Below are 25,811 nucleotides of genomic sequence, written 5' to 3' on the forward strand. Positions count from 1 at the left end.
TCTCTAGGAGGCTTTTAATAAACTTTATGATCACATTGTGAACAAGTTACTGAACAAACACCACGGTCAGCATTATGTAGGCTACTAGATCATTTTAATTAGGGAAACCTTCTTTTTTTTTTCTACTTTCACTAATAATTTTGTATTGGGACCCACTGGTAACTTAAATACTTAATCCTGTCTAAATGCACTCAAATCCCAATTAAAAAATAAAAACATATTTTTATTCTTTCACATTTGTAAGCGTTAGATAAAAACAAACATACCACAATTTGGAGATAAGCGGCATGTAAGATTTATTTTATTTTGCATATATTTATTATTTAGGCTATAACCCACAAATCAATGCCATCCCTCGCTAGTTAAGGCTATGATGCAGCACACCCAAGACATTCAACTGCACAAAGCTGGCCTTACCAGATGGTAAAGCCCTCTTCTTCGGGTTCTAGCTCAGGGAAAAAAGTTATGCCAAGCACAACTTACACATCAGGCAATGGTTTACTATAACATGTGGGTTTACAGTCATGGTCACATGCTCTTACCAGCTGCCAATACCACAGGAACATTTTGCATCAAATAACTGTGTGTGTATTCTCATAGTAGCCTGTCTTCAGTTATGCTGTACTTGAAAAAGTCCAAAACATTTCTATATACAGTATATGTATAAAGGCACACATTGTACACAGTCCAGTAAGATATTACAATAAACTATCCTATAGTGGAGTGGGGTGGGAATCAGTGTTGCAAAGAAAGGAAGAGTTACATGATACAATAGTTTCTCCCATCAACATCTCTTTTTATTTTAGTTGAATTTAAACCTGTTCGTGGTCCCACAGCAACCTGAACCTACTAACGTCCTTCTTTAAAATAATAATAATAATAATAATAATAATAATAATAATAATAATAATAATAATAAAATAAATAAATAAATAAATAAACCATCTGGTTCTCTCGCATTTTTTTCCAATGAATATAATTGAATTATGCAACAATGTTGTAAATAGTGCAGTGCAGACTATGGGATAATGTTCCTGGTGCTGCTACTGGTACTGGTTGGGATGTTCTTATTTCAAATACACAGCGTGAAAATTGAGGAGAAATTGCAAAAAATAGATTTAAAAAGCTATGTTGATAATGTAAAACAATGGGAAATTAAACAGTCAATAATGGCCTGCATGAGGTTAAGATGCCAAAGAGGAATTGACACTCCTTAGAGTGCTTTAGTGGAGTGGAGACTTTGGGGCCAGCAGTATAATATTGTAGGATGCGACAGAAGGCTAATTTGACATGCCTTTCTCACTGGAAACCTGGGTTTGAATCTAGCTCAAGTCACATCACAAAAAAACACTAATTAACACCTTTACCCAAAAATTCAATTTGCTTTTAGTAAAATAACGCTAAATGAACACACAACTCTTAAGGTTTAATTAACTCAAAAGCGTGCCTACGTTGTTTGTTAATATTTTTTCATTTCCCTTTCCCAAAAAAGAATGCTTTTTGGTCCTGATAAATATTGTCCAATGTGTCACGACTGGAGTCCCTGTGCTGAATGACAGGAATGAGGATTAGCAACAAGGTGGGTTTTCATCAGCCTTGGAGCTCTCTGCTGGCAACACCCCTGACTATATCCTGAGCAACTGTCCCTATTGTCTTAACACAGCCTTAAACAACAACATTAACAAAGGTTTTTCTGAAAACCACACGCAACGTGGAAAATACTTCTCTCAGTACAACTGGAACAACAAAACATCAGACAGAAAACAGAGACACCGCCGACAAGCTGTGAAGCTCGAATTACAGGAAGGGAAGTGGTCACAGACTTACTCTGGTTTATCTGATGTGTTGTTTTTTTTTTGCTTGTACAATGGAAGCTGGGCTTCATTCTGGGCTTAAGCCAAGTGTCTACTACCTCTAGTACAGTCCCAGCTAAGACCTACTCAGAGCTGACAAGAGGCACCCAGTCATCTCCAGTGTGAAGACAACAGCGGTAAGAGGACATTTATTTCCCTGCTGTCTTTACTGTACTGTACATATATAGATTTAGTTTCTTAGTTTTAGCACACACCTTTCAATATGGGTAGGTACAGGTAGGCTGTATTAATCAACCAAAAGACAAAAAGAAAAGTTATTCATGTTATTGTTTCAATGCGGAGCTGCTTGTTTTACTTTACTTGTTGTTCTTGTAGGAATGTACCTTTGAAAAACAAGACCTGAACTTGTTTCAAGACTTTAGTGTTTTCAGTCATTGTGTAATCAGGCAATCCCTGTGAGATTTTAAGCAGGTAGTCACAATATAAATGAATGGTATTTAACATTCTGTAGTGAAAAATATGATTATTGTTGTATAAAGAGGGGTACTTTTTAAAGTAAAAGAAGTAGTTCCAATTCAATTACCTACAAACTAATACTGAATTCATAACAAAAGTAAAAGCCATGTTGTTGATATAGAAACCAGTCACATCAGCCTGTGGTGAGATCAAAGTCTATTTCCTGAGTGTCTGGCTTGCAGCTATGACCAAAAGCGTTAGAATTATAGAATTAACACATTTTGCTTTATAAAGTGGAATGAAACCTGCTGAATAATGTTACGTTAACATATTCAATTACATACCGATTTGCAGTTTTCCATATACTTAACGAAAAACTGACAACAAATGAAAAATGTGATTTTGAAATCTAACATGAAATTCTGTACTACGAGCATGGCTTTCAGTAGACTTTTGCAATACCATTTTGTAGTTTATTTGATTAGATGATGTTAAATGAAAGATCTAAAATATGTTCCTTATATATACGAGAGGGGTATTGCTGCAGAACAAAGACTCCCACAGTGTAGCTCTCACAGGCTAGCGCTGCGTGCGCAACTCGTAATAGACGTCATTATGATAGGCTAAAGCCCAATCATATGATAAGGGTGATAAATGTAGGTACTAAAACAAAGTTTATTTCATAACAATAACCTAACCCTAAACCTAAAGTTCGTGGGGTATTGTGGTTCTGCAGCTATACTCGTGGTGGTAACGGCAGCGCTGGGAGCTGAAAAGGAGAGACCAGGCTGCCATAAGAGAGAGTAGCGTGTCTTAATAACATAAGTGGCGTGTGTTAACCGAGAAGAGTGTGGGTTAACAGAGTCCAATCCATAGAGGCGGGTGTGTAACCACCACCAGCAGCAGTTAAATCGGTTTCATAAACAAGCAACGCAACCGTGAGTGTGGGGTCGTCTGTAATCAGGAAACTGGTACGAAACCAACAGGATTACTTAAAACCCAGCGAGTGTGTTTGGGATTTTAGAAGTAAAACGTGTTCAGTTGTTTGCACTGGGAGCCGTGTGTGTGAAGGCAGCAACCAGACTGTTTAATACAGTGTGGAGTTTGCAAGTCCATTGATTGTTTACTTTTTAAAACGAAACGCAAGAAGGCTGAACGTGGAGTGTTTGGTTCAGCACAAGCATCGTTTTAAAAGTAACTCTGGCACCAGAGACTGTGTGGTTTTAAAAGACCAGTACATCGAGTAGCCTTTTGAAGCAAGGACGGTGTACTGTTTAAACTGTATAAACACCAATATACCCGATTGTGAAGAACCTTGCAGCATTAAAATTATAGTGGGAGTCTGAATTAGGAATGGTGTTTATAAAACCGCGACAAATGGGCTGTGTTTGTACCACTCTGTTTTATGGACTGTTTTAATCTAAAGAAAAGAGTGACAACTCAAGTTTACTTTGAAGATTTTTATTTTGTGGTTGTCCAAAACCAAACGTGGTGTTTTTTTCTGTGGGCCATTGAAGTTTGCTGGCCATGTTGTTCTTCCTCTTTGAACAGAAAAGCTTCACCGGCATTGCCCCGGAACTTACCTGAAGGGGGTACCGTTATCAACCCGTGGAACCCGGAAAGAAAGAGAAATTAGTGTGCAACCGGCACCGGGAAGACTACAACCACTAAAACTAGGAAAGAGACACTCACCTGGGAGGCCTCCTAGTGGTCAGTGGTGGAAGTACAGTCAAAGAGAACCTGGAATTAAAAGAAATGAAAACATGTTTTATACAGTTTGATGTAGTGCAACAATAAAATAAAAAAATTCTAAAAGAAACGTGGTATTTGTACATTCAGCTCTACTGAGTGTTTTATAGTTCTGGATGAACATTAATAAACACATGATTGTATCGTCCATGGCAGTAGGAAAGCAGTCCTGTTTCTTTCGGTTTATCTTTGAGGTGAATTGTCCCATATCGAAGTATATTTAACTTTATTTTCATCTATTGAGTTACTGCTGGTTGTTTGTCACTTATAATATGAAAGAGGCTACTTTTATTGATCATTACTTGGCAGTACGTATTAGTATTATTTAAAGTAAACCAAGGTTTATAATACTTGTTTTCCTAAATAATATTGTACTTTTTGCATTACAAAAGACGTTTGTCGATAGCTGATGGCATAACTATTTTAAAACTGCGGTAAGGTGTGCAATTTGCAGATAATTGATGCTATTATGAATATTATATTGATCAATATATCTCGGTATGTTTTCCAATATATTGCCATTGCTATACAGCTTTGGCCAAAATATCTTATTTAACATCCTGTAATCAAAGAAACTACAAAATGGTATTGCAACTGTGTACCAGAAGCCATATTAGTAGTAAAGTATTTAATGTCATTTCAAACTGTCACATTTTTCAGTTTGTCAGTTTTTCGTTAAGTATATGAAAAACTACAAACCGGTATGTAATTCAATATGTTAGCATTACATTACATTCAGCAGGTGTATTCAGTTATTTCTATAGGGTGATGCAAAACTTTTGGCCATAGCTGTACAGTATGTATGATCCCATTGTGACTTTGGTGCTTGTAACTACATACAAAGGGAATCATTAGTGTTATATCAGTGTGGCTGAGGTAGACTGATGGTCTTTCCATACAGTATATCTTTGAATCCATCTTTCCTGGTAGTAAAGATAACATTAGGGTGCATCATGTTTTCAAGGAGATAAGAAGTCTTCTTAGTGAGGGAAACTGTTGTCTTTAAGTACTGTTGATGATTCCTTCAGTTATAGTTATTATATGGCTAGTTGTTTGGTCTTTTCTTGTTTTAAGGACCTGTCATTATATTTCAATTGCCAATAGTCTGAATACAGGGGCATTCATTACAATTACAACCAGTCATATTTGTGCCACATGCCACAAGACAAGGTATCTCTAATCCGCAATAATTGTTCTGCCTAAATTGCTATTTAGATTACACAGCATGTTATCTTTGAAGAGGGTACTTTTAATAAGGAGGGAAAGAGCAAACATGGGGGAAAATGTCCTTTATATCCTGGTGTTGTACTGGTGTCTTCACAATAGACAGGTTGAGTTTATATTGGTCTGACTGTTCGCAGTTGTCAGCTTCCCTTGTTTAGTAAACAGTGCAATTATATGAAGCAACACCTCTGCAAAACAGGTCTGAAAAACAGGACTATTAGGTTGCCGTTGGTTGTGTGTACCAATTACAAAGGGTTAGAAATACAGTATTTGCAGTTTGCACTCAAAAGTGGAGTTTTAAACAACGGGGTGTTTTAGAACAGCTATTTGAAAAGGTCTTCACATTCTTGCTTGGTTCGTGAGAAGACTGGTATTTTTAAGATGACTTTTGACCAATAATATGTAGCAATTCCCATGCTACATAATGTGGGTGTAAGTCTCACCCACCTGTCCCTTTAATTAGGGTCAGTAGCCTGGCCAGGTCAAAACTTCATTTCCCATAGTTCCTTGCAACCACCCTCTATTCATCCTCTCTCCCCATTGGCTCATTCAGATTTCCACCCCTCCAATCTCAGAGCTCCTTAGTAGCCAGCACCTGTATTAAAGCTGGCTAATCAGGCCTGAGGGAGACTCCCTTTCTCAGAGGAATCCATTTAACTACAGCATTTTCTCTACTTAAATTTCAGTGAATCCATTACCATCCTTAGATAATTCCAGTGCATCCGTTCATTTTCTTTTGTCACTGCGCTTTGTCTAAACTGCTCTTTTTGTTTTCACTGTTACTTGTTTAAGTTTAGCTGTTTTTCTAGGTCTGTTTAGTGTTTGTTGTTTTATGTGTGACAGCCTCCATTTTTTCCTGATCCTCCTGATTTTTTCCAAACAACTGTTCACCATTCAACTCAACACTACTGGACAGTCTCAACAATTTCAACGTACTCAATGTTTTCAACCTTCTACAATCACTATCATTTCGGGACACTTTGCTGGACTGCCTTATTTGTGGGTGAGATCATTTCTTTTTTGTTTGGATTTTTTCTACTTTAATTTGATACTTTGTTTCCTGTATTTTTTTGTTATTTTGTTACTTTGTATGGATTAATTACCCTGCTTTACTGGACTTGTTGGGCCTACCTGTCATTTTCCCACCATTGCCATAGAGTTTTTCGTCTGTATCTATTTATTTATCCTTGGTCTTTATCTGTGTGTGTTGTGTTTGTGAGTGTGGGTTTATTGGAGACCCTCCGGACACCATTCATTTCTACTTTGTGAATCTGTTTAGCCTTCTGTTTGTCCCTACATATTTATCTGTACCATCTTATGTCTTACCTGTTACCTGCAATTATTTGAATTACTTTCTTATCATTATTCATTTCATTCATTTGTTCATTTTTTCATTTGTTGACATTTATTGTTCACAATAATAAACTGATTGTTCGTGAAATTGGCACCTCTGACGTCCCTGCTTTTGCTGTCTGTCACTCTTGCTGACTTATTTAGCTATAGGAATAGGGCCAGTAGTTTCTCCTTAGGGAGGACAGTGCAACTGCTTCTCAGTTGTGCAGAGTGATCGTTACAGAATTGGTGGCCCGACAATAGGAGCCATAAAGGAGCTATGAAGAAGCCGGCAGAGGTCAGCATGGTGAGAAGCCAGGAGAAGAAAAATATAGTTCCTGCTGCAAGCCTGACTCTGCTGATCGTGGATGTAGGCGCTCGAGGGCTCCAAGGGCCTGCAGTCCTGGACACTGGGAGCACCTTCACTCTGATGAGAGAGAGTCTCTGGAGGAAGATCGCTCATCCAGGGGAAGAGCTGGAGTCTGCACAGGACCAGTATTTCATGCTGGCGGATGGACAGTCACACCAGGCCAAAGGTCAAGTTCGCCTCACTTACCTTCTCCACGGAGAGATCTGGTTTCTAGGCACATATGTCCTACAGGATCATCACCTGACGTTTCCCCTTGTTCTAGGCTTGGATTTCTTGGAGAAAACTCATACCCAGATTGACATTGTCAATAGGCAGTATGGTGTCAAACATCAGAAGGATTTCTCCTACCATCCTTTTTTGCCACGGTATGAGGGGGAAGCTTCCTGGGACAGGTCCTTATCGAGTGTCAGCCTCTACTTCCATACATCTTGCCAGCCACCTACCACCTCTGATCCAAAACCATGCCAACCGGCGAAGGTGACCATGACCATCACCTCAGCTGAACCATCTCCTGTCGAGCAACAACTCCAGAACCTCCAGCAAAAGTGGTCTTCAGTCTGTACTGATAAGTTGGGAATGACCACCGTCACCCGTCACTCCATCTCCACTGAGGACGAAGTCCCTGTTCGGGGTCGACTGTATAGAGCGTCTCCACTGAAGAAGGCTTTAATCAAGGAACACGTCCAAGACATGCTGCTGGACGGAGTTATAGAACCATCTAACTCCCCATGGTCCTCTCCAGTGGTGCTCACAGAGAAGAAAGATGGTGGTTACAGGTTCTGTGTGGACTACAGAAAGCTGAATGCAAAGACTGTCTTTGATGCATATCCCATGCCCCTCATTCATGACATCCTGGAGTCCCTGAGTGGTGCTGCGGTATTCAGTTCCCTTGATCTTCGCTCGGGTTACTGGCAAGTGGCGATGGACTCAGCAAGTAGAGCGAAGACTGCGTTTACCACACCCTTTGGTTTTTATCAATTTAATGTAATGCCATTTGGGTTAAAAAATGCTGCAGCCACTTTTCAACGGCTGATGGAGAGAGTGTTAGGAGACCTCCGAGGGAAGATCTGTTTCGTCTACATAGATGACATCATTGTCTATTCACCAAACTCCGCACAGCATCTTCAAGACCTCGAAGCTGTCTTCCACAAACTTCATCTGGCCCGTCTTACTCTCAATCTCAAAAAATGCCACTTCTTTAAACACACTCTCCATTTCCTTGGTCATGTGGTTTCAGGTGAGGGTGTAGCTGCTGATCCCCACAAGCTCCAAGCCATCCAGGAATATCCCATTCCTACCAACTTGAAGGAGGTTCAACGGTTCCTAGGTTTGGCAGGGTGGTACCACAAGTACATCCCCAGGTTTGCGGATATTGCTGCCCCACTTAACAACTTGAAAAAGAAAGATGTCCCCTGGAAATGGACAGGAGAGTGCCAGAAGAGTTTCAAACTCCTCCAAGAAGCTTTGATCAGTCCTCCAGTCCTCGCTCACCCGGACATCTACAAGACGTTCCGAGTCTTTACTGATGCCAGCGATGTAGGACTTGGAGCGGTTCTGACTCAGCTAGAAGGAGATGATGAGAAGGTAATAGCCTACGCCTCCAAATTACTGAACTCTGCCGAAAAAAACTACTCCACATCTGAAAAGGAGTGTCTCGCTGTCGTGTGGGCAGTAGAAAAATGGCGGCATTATCTGGAGGGGATGGAGTTTGAGGTTGTCACTGACCACGCTGCACTCTCCTGGGCATTCAATAACCCAAAAACCTCTTCCAGACTGACCCGCTGGACTCTTCGCCTACAACAATTCACTTTTACCGTTATTTACAGGAAAGGTAGTCTGAATCTTGTACCTGATGCACTCTCTAGAGCTCCACTTGTACCACCTTCAACTCCTTCTGCATCAGTGTGTGCTAGCAATGCCCCTGCGAGTAGCATGGATCTTCCCACCACCATGGACCAGATTGCGGCCGCTCAGTCCAAAGACCCAGCTATCTCTGACATCATCAATGACATTGCTTCCAATACTGCCAATGATAACCGCATCTCCTTCATCCAACAGCAGGGACTTGTGTATCGCCGGGTGCCCATTCCTAAACAAGGATTCCGATACCAGCTGGTTATTCCGGAACAGCTGACGGATTCCTTCCTCCACCACTACCATGACAACCCTTTGGGAGGTCACCTGGGCAGGATGAAGACCCTGTTGCGCATCCTGGAGGTTGCATGGTGGCCCTCCATCCGTAAAGATACATGGCGCCACATAAAGGAGTGTCAAACCTGCCAGAAGTACAAACCGTCCAACACCAAACCTGCAGGTCAACTCCAGTCCACTACTGTGAAGGAGCCAGGAGAGATGCTGGGTCTGGACCTAATTGGACCTTTCCCAAGAAGTAAAAAAGGTAACACTTACATCCTGGTCATTGTTGATTACTTCACAAAGTGGGTTGAGCTGTTTCCATTGCGGGATAGTAAGACCACCAAAATTGTGAACATTTTGACATAGGAAATATTCACTCGATGGGGAACACCGCAACACATTCTTTCAGACCGTGGACCTCAGTTCACGAGCCAGCTACTCGCAGAGGTGTGCAAGACCTGGGGAGTAGTACAAAAACTCACCACCAGCTACCACCCACAGACCAACCTGACAGAACGCGTGAACCGCACCTTAAAGACCATGGTTGCATCTTTCGTTGGGAAAAACCATCAGCTGTGGGATCAGTGGCTACCCGAGTTTCGTTTCGCCCTCAACACAGCCAAACATGAAACCACTGGCTTCTCTCCTGCAGTACTAGCGCTCGGAAGGACCATCAGAGGCCCATTGGACCGATTAATCGCTGTTGCTCCTGCTCCATCCACCGATCCCTACCAACTGCTAGATCGCCAGCAGCAGATTGCCGAAGAGGTGAGGGATCACGTTGCCAAAGCTCAGAAACGGCAAGCTCGGAATTACAATGCCCGGAGAGCACACTGTCAGTATGAAGAAGGTGAGTTAGTCTGGATAAGATCTCACCCCTTATCTGATGCCTCCGGAAAGTTTTCCGCAAAACTTGCCCCTAAATGGTTTGGGCCAGCTCTTGTAACCAAGAGACTTGGACCCAACAACTACAAAGTCAAGTGGGGGGAGCCAGATTATTTCAAAGAGGATACCGTCAATATTGTTAATTTAAAACGCTACTATGGCGTTCGTCCCTTGCACCTCCAGTGTGGGGGGGGGGGGAATATGTAGCAATTCCCATGCTACATAATGTGGGTGTAAGTCTCACCCACCTGTCCCTTTAATTAGGGTCAGTAGCCTGGCCAGGTCAAAACTTCATTTCCCATAGTTCCTTGCAACCACCCTCTATTCATCCTCTCTCCCCATTGGCTCATTCAGATTTCCACCCCTCCAATCTCAGAGCTCCTTAGTAGCCAGCACCTGTATTAAAGCTGGCTAATCAGGCCTGAGGGAGACTCCCTTTCTCAGAGGAATCCATTTAACTACAGCATTTTCTCTACTTAAATTTCAGTGAATCCATTACCATCCTTAGATAATTCCAGTGCATCCGTTCATTTTCTTTTGTCACTGCGCTTTGTCTAAACTGCTCTTTTTGTTTTCACTGTTACTTGTTTAAGTTTAGCTGTTTTTCTAGGTCTGTTTAGTGTTTGTTGTTTTATGTGTGACAGCCTCCATTTTTTCCTGATCCTCCTGATTTTTTCCAAACAACTGTTCACCATTCAACTCAACACTACTGGACAGTCTCAACAATTTCAACGTACTCAATGTTTTCAACTTTCTACAATCACCATCATTTCGGGACACTTTGCTGGACTGCCTTAGTTGTGGGTGAGATCATTTCTTTTTCGTTTGGATTTTTTCTACTTTAATTTGATACTTTGTTTCCTGTATTTTTTTGTTATTTTGTTACTTTGTATGGATTTCAATTACTCTGCTATTACTGGACTTGTTGGGCCTACCTGTCATTCTCCCACCATCTTTTGTCTATCTGTGTGTGTTGTGTTTGTGAGTGTGGGTTTATTGGAGACCCTCCGGACACCATTCATTTTCTACTTTGTGAATCTGTTTAGCCTTCTGTTTGTCCCTACATCTGTACCAGCTTTATTCTTACCTGTTACCTGCAATTATTTGAATTACTTTCTTATCATTATTCATTTCATTCATTTGTTCATTTTTTCATTTGTTGACATTATTGTTCACAATAATAAACCGATTGTTCATGAAATTGACACCTCTGACGTCCCTGCTTTTGCTGTCTGTCACTCTTGCTGACTTATTTAGCTATAGGAATAGGGCCAGTAGTCTCTCCTTAGGGAGGACAGTGCAACTGCTTCTCAGTTGTGCAGAGTGATCGTTACAAATGTACTGAAGTTAAACAGCATTTCTGAGAAACGTTTCAGGAACCCTTTGAGAACTGATGTCTTCATATGTTACAATGTGTGGGTTTTTGGGACATTTTTATATGTTACCGGTATGATGTTGGCCCCACGCCTGTCCCTCATTCACATCTCCATGGAGACAAATGGATAAACATGGAAAAACATGGAAAAACATGGAACCCCTTCATTCTGTGGAAAATGCCCTCTATTATTTTCTGCTGCTCCCAGAACATGTGGTTTTAGTCTGTGCCTGTATGAATTGCCATGTTACTGTTCTGTGGTGTTTGATAGCGTATGCAACATAAAGTACTGTGGAAAATGGAAGAGAGTATTGAATCAAATTAAGAAATAAAGTAAATAGTGGGGTATCTTGAACATAGGAACTAAACTTGTAGCTATATGTCAGCTTTAATTACCCCAAATTAAAAACCAATAATAAAAAATAAATTGACAGGAATAGAGATTCCAGACAGACTGGAGTTGAACACACTTCTTGCAACCTGAGCTGACTTTGCGGGGCACCAGACTTCAGACTCCAAATTGCTTTGATGATTTTTGTAAGATGTTTTTGCAGTTTTACCATGCTTTTCTCATATACTATGCATTTACTGTAGTCTACCTCATGCTTATTAATATGCTTTACCATACCTTGCTGGTCTTTGCAATACTTACCTATGCTTTACCATGCCTTCACTATGCCTTATTACATTTTATTACACTTACATTGCAGGAAGAGTATTCAACTTCACTCTTGGAAACTTTTATAAGGGTTACATGCACAGTAAATCTAGAGCATGTGCCTTGGGGATGGAAATCTCAATCATGTGAGATTACTCTTAATACACTTTTATCATGTCAGCTTCGGGCAATACATTTACTAGCAGTGGTATGTGCATGCTGTTTTGTTAGAAACTGAAATTGCACCAGATACCAGAAAAGGTCTCTTACAAGCAGAAATATATAAGCAAAATGAACTAAGAATACATCTGAAGTGTTTAGTGATGAAGAGGTCACCTGAAGAGCCATTTCTACTATTGAAATAACGTTTTTAAATAACTTCTGTGTGTTGATCTATATAGAAGACAAGTCAAGGACCTTTTAAGGCTTTGCGAATCCTTTTGTTCTGAGTGTAGTTTTCGATTGCTTTGTTGATTGCTTTGCTTGGTTGACTGACAGTAAGAATCAGAGAAGAGGAACTTCAATAAACTTCTTGTTCTTTTTCTCCTCTCTGAATCTAGATCCCTCTCATCAGCCAACATGAAGATTGCATCCTTTAACATCCAGAAATTTGGGGTGAATAAAATATCCAACAAGGAAGTCCTGTCAACTATCATCAAGGTGAGGACAGAAGTATCTGGTTTACCCCCACTGTCTATAAAATGTTAATAATCACGATGGAAGACTGCTTGGCTTCAAGTAAACTACAAAACTTAATATTAGCTCAATTTGTTTTTATCAAAGTACAGCAAACCAAATCTTGTTATCACAATTGCTTCTAAATGTATAAATAAAGTTCCTTCAAATAATGACTACTACCTTTCAAAAGAACGTGTGCTGATTTAAATATTGTATTTGGTAATGAGCGTATTACATAGTTTGGTATGTCTTATAATGTGTTGATAACAACACAATTACTTTATTTACAGTTTTTTTTAAATGACTGCTGTTTATTTTGAAGACTAGAGGCCTATTCAATTAGAGCATCGATGCCCGACCGGTTCCAAGTGGTTCCAGAACCACATCCAGGCAGTAGAGGAACCCAAAAACTGAGCAGAACCAACATGACTTAGCAACTTATTCCAGAGACCCACCACTCTCTGAAAAAAGTACCTCCTACCCTTTGTCCTGGATCTAGCTCCACTCAACTTCTTATGCCCATTGGTTCTGATCTCTGTGCTGGGTTTGAATATGTTCAATTCTCTCAACCTAACTTCATAGCTCATACCCTTGAAGTCCTGGGATTAGTCTAATTGCTCTTTTCTGAATTTTCAGCAGTTCTGTTCTTTGTTGGTTTTTACACAATATTCCAATATATTATAAACACACACTGGGCCTGAATTTCAAAGCCTTTTACTTTACAATTACAAGGAGAACATAGAAAAACTAGAAATAAACACAGCAGGTATTTACTTTAGTGTTTTTTTTTTGCCTTTTGGAAAAAAATAGTGCATTTACACTTCTTAGCTGTGAAAATCACCCCCTATCTTTTTACTTCACTTTTCTAGTTAATGCCGAATCACTCCTCTTCATCCAAAGTTATATTGATACTTTTGTGCTTGTGCATAGTCTGAAATAGTATTACTAATATCCCAAATCCACCTGCCACATAAAGTGGTAACTAGTTATTTCATACTGCAATGTTTATATGTACCCAATGTATAATGTATTACTATCAAACCATCACAGATAGTGACTGGATCTTCAGAGGGACAGAGTAATCTGTGGATTTACAATGTTAAAATAAACTCTGTGTATGCAACATCTCTCCTAAATATTTTTTTTAGATTGTATCTCGATATGACATCATCCTTATCCTGGAATTTGTTGATGCCAAGGAAACCTCAGCGAGCAGATTCCTGAGTGAACTGAACAAGTATGAAATCACTATGACTGCTCTTTTAATACTGGGTGATTCTGGAGCTTGTCTGAGACAATGGCATGACAGCTAATATGGGGAAGGCACTTTGTGAACTCTACTGCTCCTCGGTGTTTCAGTATTGATCCAGTCTTTGAACTGGGGCTGCCATTGTGCTGAATTGTCCCTTGGTTTTCTGATGTGAAGTAAAGTCTACTGAGAACTCATTTCACTTGTAAGGAACTTCAGTTGTCATTTTAATAGATTTTCCCTTACTGTTTTGTGATGTTTGCAATCATTTCTAGTGGTTCTAGATTCGGTTCCAATACTCCCATTTTTCTCCTAATCTGCATTGACCTGGCATTGACCTTGTCTGGAGAATCCCATGTGCTGGGGCTAAGATCCTTTCTCGTTGTAGAATTAAGAGGGCTAGCAGAGTGAAAAAAAAGTCACGTTGTCATGTGATTCGAATGAAACGAGGAAGGTTGTTTAGTCCTGAGCAAACTCAAAGCCAGGTAAAGGGAGCTTTAGAGAAAAATGAGGTACAGAACCCCGAACCAATCACAATGGTTAAGGGAAAGGTAAGTAAGCAATTTAAATAACATTTGCAGCTGCTAACCCGTTAAGTCCCAGACTGGTTTTGAGTTGTATAGGAGGAAGGGTAGTGGATTCAGTCAGATTGCCACCTCACCATATAGGTTCATTCAAGCACCTGGGACAGATTTTTAAAGTGTTTACTCCAGTCTTTAAATTACTCAAGGATAAAAACACCTATTCATTTCTACATACCTAGATAGAGAAATATAATTCACTTTTATGTCTTGTGTTCCTCAATTATAATGTGTAAGGCTTCAGTTTAGTTTCTTGCTTCTATTAAGGGGAATGTACATTTTTCACAGCTGTTTTTTCTTTGTGTTCACAGGGCACAAACAGGTCACCAGTACCGCATGTCTCTCAGCACACGACTGGGCAGAACTAGATACAAGGAGCAATTTCTATTCCTTTACCGGTAAAAAGAAAGAAAGAATGAATTACATTTGGGTATCACTTTTTTTCTCTTGGAAACTGTTACTGAAGACTTTAGCAACTACCTGCATTTGCCATTTTGAAATCAAAAGTGCTGTTGCTTTGTAACTACACCACATTTGTAATTAACATGTCACTACAGTGTAATAACAATGTAGATAGGGACACAATGTGTAATTATAGTATTATAACACTGTTGATAGGGACACAATGTACAGTGCTACCAACTGTTTAAGTTTGAAAATAGGAGGGAAATCCTTACACTTATATCTTTCCACAGTGAATGCAAACAACCAGTTTGAGAGATGATGTAAAGGTGAAGCTAACCTGTATCTGTACTACAGTAAACACTGCATATCTACCAAACGGAAATCACTATTCCACATGCTTTATTTGACCAAATGCAAGGTACAAACGGATAAAGCCTGACCGATTTTCCTTGATTTAAGTAAACAAAGTGTTTATGTTTTCACCTAAAGGGAGGATTTAGTGGACCTAGTCGATACCTACCAGTATGAAGATAATCAAGAAGGAGATGTGGATGCCTTTGCCAGGGAGCCATACATTGTGCGCTTCTCCTGTAAAAACACAGGTAAGTTGGGGTGCACCAGGTCTGTAAATATATAGGATCTCAAAGAGCAGTATAACCTCATTCGTAGTGGATCATTAAAATGGCCCAACTCTATATACCTAATCCACACCCTATCCTTAAACCTAAGTAGATGGGACCATATTTTAATCACCTACAAAGAACCTCAAGTTGATTAGGGGTGTAAGGATTCATTGTATAATGATGAATCATGATACTTTCTTTACAATCGCTGCTTGGCCCGTAGCTACTTGCCTCCACCAAGATGGCCGACTTCCTGTTTCCGCCCACCATCCAATTGACCCGTCATGGGGAAGCATTCTACCAACCTTACACAGCGCCCTTTGTGGTCGGGAGGGAGATTTACAACATTTATTCTTACTCTCTTTATCACAATCCCATTTGATGTTTGTCATTTAACAAAATGGTCCATCAATACATGGCCTTTTGATTTTATTATGCACCATACAAGTAGCCCATTAGGACCATCACATGTATCATGATGCCTGCATATTGTGATATGAATGCCATCGTGACATCAGTGTATCATTACATCCCTAAACTTGATCAGGTTCTATTTCCACTGGGGATCCTAAGCAGAGCCAATGGGGTCATATTTCTGTATATTTTGGATATTGTTACCAGTTAAGAACCATATGAGTAATGAGTGATCTGTCAGCTGGTATAGGAGAGCTACAGCAGTGTGCTTAGCTGTGTGTTTCTCCCCTGCTCTAGTGCTGAAGGATCTGGTTCTGATTCCAGTACGAGCCAATCCTCAAGACTCCTTAAAGGAAATCGATGAGCTCTACGATGTCTTTCAGGCTGTCAAGGAGAAATGGAAAACTGACGTATGTCATCCAATCTAATCGTACCATAACATACCAAACTGTATGGTACCATATACATACAATATCAAATAATTCATTAAAAAACAGATAACTGACTGTGGTGACATGAATTCAAATGCAAACAAAGACACGTTTGAATATAAGGATGTTTTTTTTTTTGGGGGGGGGGGGGGGGGGGTATTTTTTGGACTGGCTGGCTTAGGTTGCTTAAGAATTTGATGTTGCTGTGTAAAACGAGTTAGCTTTTGGGGGCATCTGCTAGGAAAGTGACTGCTCTACTCAGAACCGGAATATAATGTTATGTGCCCTTCATTAATAAAATGCTTTTTTTCCCTCACAGAATGTCATGATTCTGGGGGACTTCCATACAGAAGGCAGATATATGTCTGATAAGAAAGTGGGAGGAAAACGTCTCCGGACTGAGCCTGCTTTTCATTGGCTGATTGGCGATGATGTCAACACCACAACCAGTAACAAGAGTAACTCTTATGACAGGTAAACTACAGTACCGTGAGCAGAGTTTAGCACACAATGATCTCACTCTGTAATAGCCTTGTGTTATCTTGCCATCATACATCTGATAGGAAGACTTATTTTCATTTTGTTTCATGCAAATCAGCATGTTAACGTTTTGGTTGGTAAACCTAATAAGCTCTTCTATATGAGTTAGAACTAGGAATACTAAATGAAATCCAATGACGAACATTCCCACTAAAAGTCTTTCTCAATGTCTTCAATGTTGAAATGATATCTCTGGGTAGTACAGTAAGTGGTACGGTGTGAAGAGTGCACGTGTTGATTATAGGTGTCAGTGGTGTTAGCTACAATAAGTCACCGAGACAATTTCTATGTCATACTTCTTACATGCAGGGCCAGGGTGATACAGGGAGGACAGGTTGAGGGTTCAAAGCTGGTGTACCAGATGAACTGGCATGTTTGAGAGCCCTTGGGAGGTCACAGAGGTGCTTTTAAGCTTCTTCGTTTGAAACAGAAACAGTGGTACACAATGTGATTCTAAACAAGAAGGATATATTAGTTAAGATAACTGGAATATTTCTGCCCTGTACCAAGCTGGGGTTTTTTTTCCAGCCCTTTGTTTTGTTTTTAATTTTAAACAAAATGTCCTATATAAAAACAAATATAAAAACGATAATTTGTACAAATATATATATTTTTTTCCTCAGGTAAATATGGGGGTAATATTGACACAGCGGATAAATGCACGAAATCATTTACTTAAGTTTGTTTGTTTGTTTTCTTCTTTATCTAAAAAGAGAAAATCCATTAACAAAACTAGACAAACTCAGGAATTAGAGACTGGTCTATATTATATCCAGTTAAAATGAAAAGACTAAGAAACTTGCTAACACGACAACTGATTATAATATACAGAGGGGTGTTTTAGAAATCTGCAATTATTTGTGTTATAATCCTACACTATTATGAAGCTATGTATACATTTTTACATCAATCCAAGCAGGCGTTCTGAAGTTATAAGCCTCACAAGCTTCCATAGAAACAAACTCTGCTTTTTAAAATGTATTTATAACTAATAGTAATTAATAACCACAATAATAATGTGAAATCTAAGTAATAACATTATTGTTATTATTTGAAGTCATTTTAGTAATGTTTGTTAGTGTATTACATTTTCATGACGTGATTTTGGAGCTGTTTTTTTGTGAACATAATTGATGTTAGATTCATTTTGTTTCTATTTCCTAATCTAGAATTGTGGTTTACGGGGATGACATGCTGGACGCAATAGTTCCAAATTCAGCCAAACCTTTCAACTTCCGGAAAGAGTACAGGCTGGATATGGAAAAGGTACGTGTATTTGAAGAACATAATGTCCCAATATAATGTCCTTTAAAAATAGATGAATATAAAATTATACAGAAAATTAACCTTTTGTGTCTTGGTTTAAGTCATGTACCTTTAGAGCAAGGGTGTTCAGTCACAGTCCTGGAGGTCCATTCCACTCCAGGTTTAACAGATAAAATGAGATAATGAACTACTAATGAACTACTTGGGTGGAGGTTTAATTGGTTCAGTTAAACAATTTAGAACAGGGTTGGAACAAAGACCTGGCGTGGAATGGCCAACTTTGGCCAATCCTGCATGCATGGTAATATATGGAGCCCTGATAAAATTAGGCCAAAATTTGCTGGAACTGACTTGCAATTTTGTCTAGCAACTCACGATGTTCTTATAGTGACTACAATTAAACTGATATATGAACAATCGACCACTCCTAATTATCAAACACTCCCTAATAATGAGGGACAATTATGGCCATTGTACATATTGATGCGTTTTAATGATAAAGCACAGGCTACAAACTTCCAAAGCTTAACATCTAAAGTTTACGTTTTAGTTCTTTAATTGAAGCGGCCCTAATTGTTATTATATTCAAGTATACAAATAAAATAGGATTATGATGAGTTTGTGTAATGCACTGGTGAGATTGCATATTCAATACTGTGTTCTATTCAAGTCCCTGCAATACAAAAAGAGCACTGTGTCCTTGGAGAGAGTCCAGAGAACAGCAATCTGACTGATCCCAGGGCTGAAATGAATCATTTAGGTAGTTTGAGGGAACTGAATATATTTTGCACAGAACAAATAAGGATTAGGGTGGGGCTTGGTTGACATTTTTAAAAGGAATTGATGAGAATAACCCAAGCCAATACTTTTGATCTCATCACGGAAACCACTACAAGGGTAGAGAACTGTTGCCCTGAGTGTGGGAAGTGTATGAATGGGTTAGCCATGTTGTTGATGCTGAGTCACTGAGATCCTTTACAACTCTGTAAATCAGCAGCTAGGAATCGGAGGAGCATTGATGGGTCGAATGGCCTCCTCTGGTTTATACATTTTCTTATGTTACTTTGTAAAAATAAATGGATCAGGTTTTACCAGCTGCCCGTGTGTAGCATAACCACAATTCAAGCTACTCAAAGTGACTCCCAATCAATTTTGATTCTCCTTAGACCTCTGAAGTAATCTCCATCTTGTTCAATTCTCTTTGTGTTTTTAGGCTCTGAATGTCAGTGATCATTACCCTGTGGAGGTTGAACTGAAGTCTGAAGATCAGACAAAGAGCAGTCCTGGAACTGAACCTGGATCTGGAGAAGTTCAACCAAAACCTGGCAATAGATGGCAAGGAGCAGATAAGGAGTGAGTGCAAACCAGCTTTCATTTTGAGGCTGTGCTAACTCTGTGGGAGAGTCAGAAGGTCGATACAGTGTATGTTCTTATTTCTCCTCTCCCTATGAAGATCTCAGTCGTCAGAGCATTTGAGGATTGCCTCCTTTAACATCCAGAAGTTTGGAATGAATAAAATATCTAACACAAAGGTGCTGTCAACAATCATCAAGGTGAGAAGAGGAGGTTTACCCCTAATTGACTTCAAATAAACTACAGGACTTAATATTAGTTCAATTTCCCCTTTTAAAGTACATAGAGCTAAGAAAATAATTTGAGTAAATCTAACCTAAATTGACACAGATCACTTATACAGTTGGCACCGCCTAATTGTGATACTGATAATAGCGATTTCTGCTAAAATGGGATACAACTCTGGGAGATGGTTCTTCCCAGTGCTATTTATGTAGTTTAATTGGGATGTCACTTCGTTTCATTGGCACACAGTGTTTTCAAATGATGAACTAAGATAGCTTTTCAGAGCAAGACAGGTTTGCATGCACAGTGCAGCGAGTACGTGATTACGCTGTGACTTACGTAAATTGTGTAGACCACATTGAACTCTTGAAGTTGTAGTTCCCTGTGGTTTCTCAGGATGCTGTTGCAAATAAAGTTGGCGCAGTATTGCCAACTCTCGCGAATTCTAAGTAAAATTAAGACTTGGTTGCGATCTCGCGACAGTACTGTTGGATCTCAAGATTTTTCGCTTTTCGAAAGATATACGTTGGTCATGTTGGAAAACTCAAAGAAGCACAAACACTGTAGATGCAAATTCAACCCAGACTGGACCAGTTGGTTTCCAGCTCCTTCATATTGCTAAACATGCAACACTCCAGTAGCTGTTATCACAGCAGCAGTAACAGGTACGATAATAGATAATGTTGTTTGTAATGTTGAATGGTGATATGGCTTGTCTGATTTTGTTATGCATTTTGAGAAGCACTAATAGACTCAATATAAGCTGTTATTAACAAGGTTTAAAAAACAACTGAAAATATTGGTTGTCTCTGAGCACTGAAATATTGGTTTATGTTTTGAAAATAAATCTCGTGGATCGAAGGCCAAATCTCTTGATTCTACTGTTGGCGTGTCAACATAGCAGGTGTCTCGCCTTGTGAGAAGATGTGATTTCATTTTTGTTTTTCATTTTATGTAGCAATAAAAAAAACAGATTGATTTTTTTTAGGAATAAAAAAAATGAACTCATTTTAAATTATGTATTTAACATTTAATCATAATGTGATGCAATTTCATTCTTTTTCTTTTCATTTAGAAACAAAAAAGCGTGACTAAGGTCGTTTCAAAATGTCTCTGGTTTAATTGGGACATCCCCTTATTCAGGATATTTTTATTTCTCTCGGAGTCCCGGTAAAGCGGCTCCGACTTGGTAATCTTTTCATAGCATTGTGGTTTAGACACTCGCTTGCGGTGCATGGAGTCATCGGTTTGCGCCCAGCCTCCACGCTGTTACACTGTTAATAAACAAAGTGTACTTATTGCTCTTTGAAGAAATCTGCACTTCTACACTTCTGACTTGTCCCTGCATTCCACTTTGAGGCATCGCATGAATATGATTTGGGCACTGAAAACATGCGAGTCATTGGAAAAGCACGGATTGGTTACTAGAAAAACACTCAAACTCCCAGTAGCCCTGCTGTTTGGCTCACGTGTTTTCAACATCTCTCTTGAGCGCTTGAAGTGGTCACATATAGGAGTGCTGACATATCTTGAAGGAGCGATCAGCTAATTGTATTCATTTAGCAAATACATGTATTGATCATCCATAGGGCTCTGGTGTTTGCAGTTTTAGCTGGCCTATTTTATATTATTAACTAACAGTTAACAGAAAATAAATAATGTATATTAACATGTTTATTAGCTGTTTGTTAACAGTTAATGAACAAAAAAAACAGCCTTAAATAAAGCATGACTGTATTAGGTAATATTAACTGGAGTTATTTTGTTAGTTCTATGTATTTTAAATCCCATGATGCACTTTGTGACTTTTTGTCCCACTCTTTTTTTTTCCAGATCGTGTCTCGATATGACATCATCCTCATTCTGGAAGTTGTTGATGCCAATGGAAAAGCTGTGGAAAAATTCCTGACTGAACTGAACAAGTAGGAAAATTACTGTGGGATTTTATCAATTATAACAGTAACATAGCACTGATAGAAACACCCTCAAAATGTCCTTTATCAATCACAGGCAAGAGAACCTCGCTTCACTGCTAACCCCTTCATCCTGTCCTCAGTTATCATCCCTTTCCCACAATGTTCAGAACTAGTGCATCCCTCTCATGCGACAATTACAGACTTGGTGTGCAATATTCAATAGGAAATGTATGTGTAATTAAACTGTGTACTTTAAAATTGGATAAGGAAACGCTTTTGCGATGGCCGAGGGAACAGTACTATATGGAAATTGCTAAAAAACGACAACATTGGAAACCAGCCACTAGACAGTCACTCTGAGGACCAGCTCAGTGTCTGTCTCATCCCTGTCCTTTCAGTCAGGACAATCTTGCGTTAAATAACCACCTTTATTATAATACAAAATCTTACAGATTTCCAAAAACATTGAACCCAACAAGAAAAATAAGTAGAGTAAAAATAGTTGGAGCACAGCCTCATCCTTCAGAGCATCCCGGTGCCGCCTGCTAAAAAACAAACAATAAAATAATAAATCTATGTGTTCATCCCAGTGAACAAAAATAATGAGGCAGAGGAGCATCGTATACTCCCCCCCCTCAGGACGAGGCTGGGAGTGAGGTGGTGGTGGTTAGGGAGGAGGTGGTAAATCGAAAGCACGACAAGACTGAGTTTGTGAAATAGGTTTATATACCTTATAGGTTAATGGGAATTTGCCAGTAATAGGCTTGCAGATTAACCAATGAATGTACCAGGCACTTGTACTATAGATTTCCTGCCTGAAAAGCTTGCAAGCTTTTTATCACTCTCAGACTGTTTGCTTGTTCTATGTGTTCACAGGGCGCAAACCAGCCATCACTACACCATGTCTCTCAGCAAACGACTGGGCAGAAAGACATACAAGGAGCAATTTCTATTCCTTTACCGGTAAGACAACACAGGTTTAAAGAAAAGAAAAAAATGCCAGAGTTTGTGTGCAGTGAGGTCTCTTTCTGTAACTGTGTGTGCAGTGAGGTCTCTTACTGTAACTGATGTATTCTTGTTGTTGTTTAGATTCACTTTGTACATCATTGTCTGTTTTGAAACAACAACATTGATTAAACCTCTGATATTTCATACCCCTACCAAGTTGCTCTTTAACCAAGCTGTGAGGCTGTGCCATCTGCAAATTGCAAACACGACCAGCAGGAGTAAGAAATGATCTACTAATAAGAAATATACATAAGAAATGGTATTACCTTTCTACTGCAATTCATTCATAAAACAGTTTTCTCCTGTGGAGGGGGAGGGGGGAGGGATGCATTGGACCGATGATGTAATATGAAGGGTGAAATTGGCCAAAACTTGATGTAGTTTTGATGGAATCATAATTGTACATCGCCAACGTCTGTGCAGTTAATTGAAAATGTTATGTCTGCTAAGGTTTGGCCCGTTTCAAGTAAATACAATTTTGTATGTAATTTTAAAGGGATGATTTAGTGGACCTAGTTGATACCTACCAGTATGAAGATAATCAAGAAGGAGATGTGGATGCCTTTGCCAGGGAGCCATACATTGTGCGCTTCTCCTGTAAAAACACAGGTATGAACCATTGCTAGAATAGTACTGCACGTTGTATCTTAACTTCAAACCACTGGAGATGTGTTCTTATTTTGAAAGCCTCTTTTACAGGCTTGTATTTTGGAATATGTAACTGATCTTTATTTGATCTCCAGGTTGTAATATCTGGTATACTGTATTGCCTTTATTTTGTAAGGCACATTGTGTTTATTTGTGGTTAAATTAGGTTAGATTGCTGTTTTGAGTGCCTAACCACTAGACACTAGATCATTTTTGGTGAGAAGCCCACAATATACAGTGCCTTGCGAAAGTATTCGGCCCCCTTGAACTTTGCGACCTTTTGCCACATTTCAGGCTTCAAACATAAAGATATGAAACTGTAATTTTTTGTGAAGAATCAACAAGTGGGACACAATCATGAAGTGGAACGAAATTTATTGGATATTTCAAACTTTTTTAACAAATAAAAAACTGAAAAATTGGGCGTGCAAAATTATTCAGCCCCTTTACTTTCAGTGCAGCAAACTCTCTCCAGAAGTTCAGTGAGGATCTCTGAATGATCCAATGTTGACCTAAATGACTAATGATGATAAATAGAATCCACCTGTGTGTAATCAAGTCTCCGTATAAATGCACCTGCACTGTGATAGTCTCAGAGGTCCGTTTAAAGCGCAGAGAGCATCATGAAGAACAAGGAACACACCAGGCAGGTCCGAGATACTGTTGTGGAGAAGTTTAAAGCCGGATTTGGATACAAAAAGATTTCCCAAGCTTTAAACATCCCAAGGAGCACTGTGCAAGCGATAATATTGAAATGGAAGGAGTATCAGACCACTGCAAATCTACCAAGACCTGGCTGTCCCTCTAAACTTTCAGCTCATACAAGGAGAAGAAAGATCAGAGATGCAGCCAAGAGGCCCATGATCACTCTGGATGAACTGCAGAGATCTACAGCTGAGGTGGGAGACTCTGTCCATAGGACAACAATCAGTCGTATACTGCACAAATCTGGCCTTTATGGAAGAGTGGCAAGAAGAAAGCCATTTCTTAAAGATATCCATAAAAAGTGTCGTTTACAGTTTGCCACAAGCCACCTGGGAGACACACCAAACATGTGGAAGAAGGTGCTCTGGTCAGATGAAACCAAAATCGAACTTTTTGGCAACAATGCAAAACGTTATGTTTGGCGTAAAAGCAACACAGCTCATCACCCTGAACACACCATCCCCACTGTCAAACATGGTGGTGGCAGCATCATGGTTTGGGCCTGCTTTTCTTCAGCAGGGACAGGGAAGATGGTTAAAATTGATGGGAAGATGGATGGAGCCAAATACAGGACCATTCTGGAAGAAAACCTGATGGAGTCTGCAAAAGACCTGAGACTGGGACGGAGATTTGTCTTCCAACAAGACAATGATCCAAAACATAAAGCAAAATCTACAATGGAATGGTTCACAAATAAACATATCCAGGTGTTAGAATGGCCAAGTCAAAGTCCAGACCTGAATCCAATCGAGAATCTGTGGAAAGAACTGAAAACTGCTGTTCACAAATGCTCTCCATCCAACCTCACTGAGCTCGAGCTGTTTTGCAAGGAGGAATGGGCAAAAATTTCAGTCTCTCGATGTGCAAAACTGATAGAGACATACCCCAAGCGACTTACAGCTGTAATCGCAGCAAAAGGTGGCGCTACAAAGTATTAACTTAAGGGCCTGAATAATTTTGCACGCCCAATTTTTCAGTTTTTTATTTGTTAAAAAAGTTTGAAATATCCAATAAATTTCGTTCCACTTCATGATTGTGTCCCACTTGTTGTTGATTCTTCACAAAAAATTACAGTTTCATATCTTTATGTTTGAAGCCTGAAATGTGGCAAAAGGTCGCAAAGTTCAAGGGGGCCGAATACTTTCGCAAGGCACTGTATTTAACCTTAAAGGTCTGATAACCAAATCAATGACTTCTCATTAATGCTAAAACATGATCACTGGTCCATCTTTTCCTGTACTAACAGCCTCTTGGTTCTTTACTTGTTTTTTAGGATGCATGGGTTTGTCAAATATATCCCTGTAATTAAAAGTTAAACAGTTGTTTTAAGATATTGATTAGCTTCCTGTGCTGTAGGTCACAGGAGGTCAGGAATGAATCTGGCCTTAAGCACAAGCAGTGATTAGCTACCAGAAAAGTATTGTGTACCTACAGTATAACATAACCAATGATAACTAATGCTAATATATATATATATATATATAAATAAAAACTGTCCCCCAGTCCTGAACTGACAAGATACCCTTAAAGTGACGGTAGCTAAGAAAATGATCTGATAAATCTTACCTGTTTGGCACTTTCATTCACTATGTGTTACAAATGTGCAGTTTTGAAAGAAGCACACGTTCTCAGTTGTCTTGCTTTGCCTTCCAGGAGGTCTGTCACTGCTGCACTGCCTAGGTCATTTCAGCACAGCAGTGTCTTCGAGGTCAAAGAATCTTATTGTCACTGCTGTACTGTCTAGGTCATTTCAGCACAGCAGTGTCTTCA

General features: G+C 39.5%; 1 protein-coding gene across 1 annotated transcript in view; it reads left to right on the top strand.

Annotated features, from left to right (window-relative positions):
• The window catches only part of LOC117968151 (uncharacterized), a 41,819-nt gene that overhangs the window by 13,308 nt on the left and 2,700 nt on the right, over positions 1–25,811 (top strand). The window contains exons 10-22 of the mRNA XM_059000504.1: positions 10,643–10,770; positions 12,560–12,659; positions 13,826–13,914; positions 14,819–14,905; positions 15,402–15,514; positions 16,247–16,359; positions 16,700–16,854; positions 18,090–18,186; positions 19,400–19,539; positions 19,640–19,739; positions 21,598–21,686; positions 22,557–22,643; positions 23,185–23,297. Coding sequence (XP_058856487.1) covers positions 10,643–10,770; positions 12,560–12,659; positions 13,826–13,914; positions 14,819–14,905; positions 15,402–15,514; positions 16,247–16,359; positions 16,700–16,854; positions 18,090–18,186; positions 19,400–19,539; positions 19,640–19,739; positions 21,598–21,686; positions 22,557–22,643; positions 23,185–23,297 — 1,411 coding nt within the window. The remainder of the gene's footprint in view (positions 1–10,642; positions 10,771–12,559; positions 12,660–13,825; positions 13,915–14,818; positions 14,906–15,401; positions 15,515–16,246; positions 16,360–16,699; positions 16,855–18,089; positions 18,187–19,399; positions 19,540–19,639; positions 19,740–21,597; positions 21,687–22,556; positions 22,644–23,184; positions 23,298–25,811) is intronic.

Source organism: Acipenser ruthenus, chromosome 25, assembly GCF_902713425.1.
Source record: "Acipenser ruthenus chromosome 25, fAciRut3.2 maternal haplotype, whole genome shotgun sequence".
NCBI lineage: Eukaryota > Metazoa > Chordata > Actinopteri > Acipenseriformes > Acipenseridae > Acipenser > Acipenser ruthenus.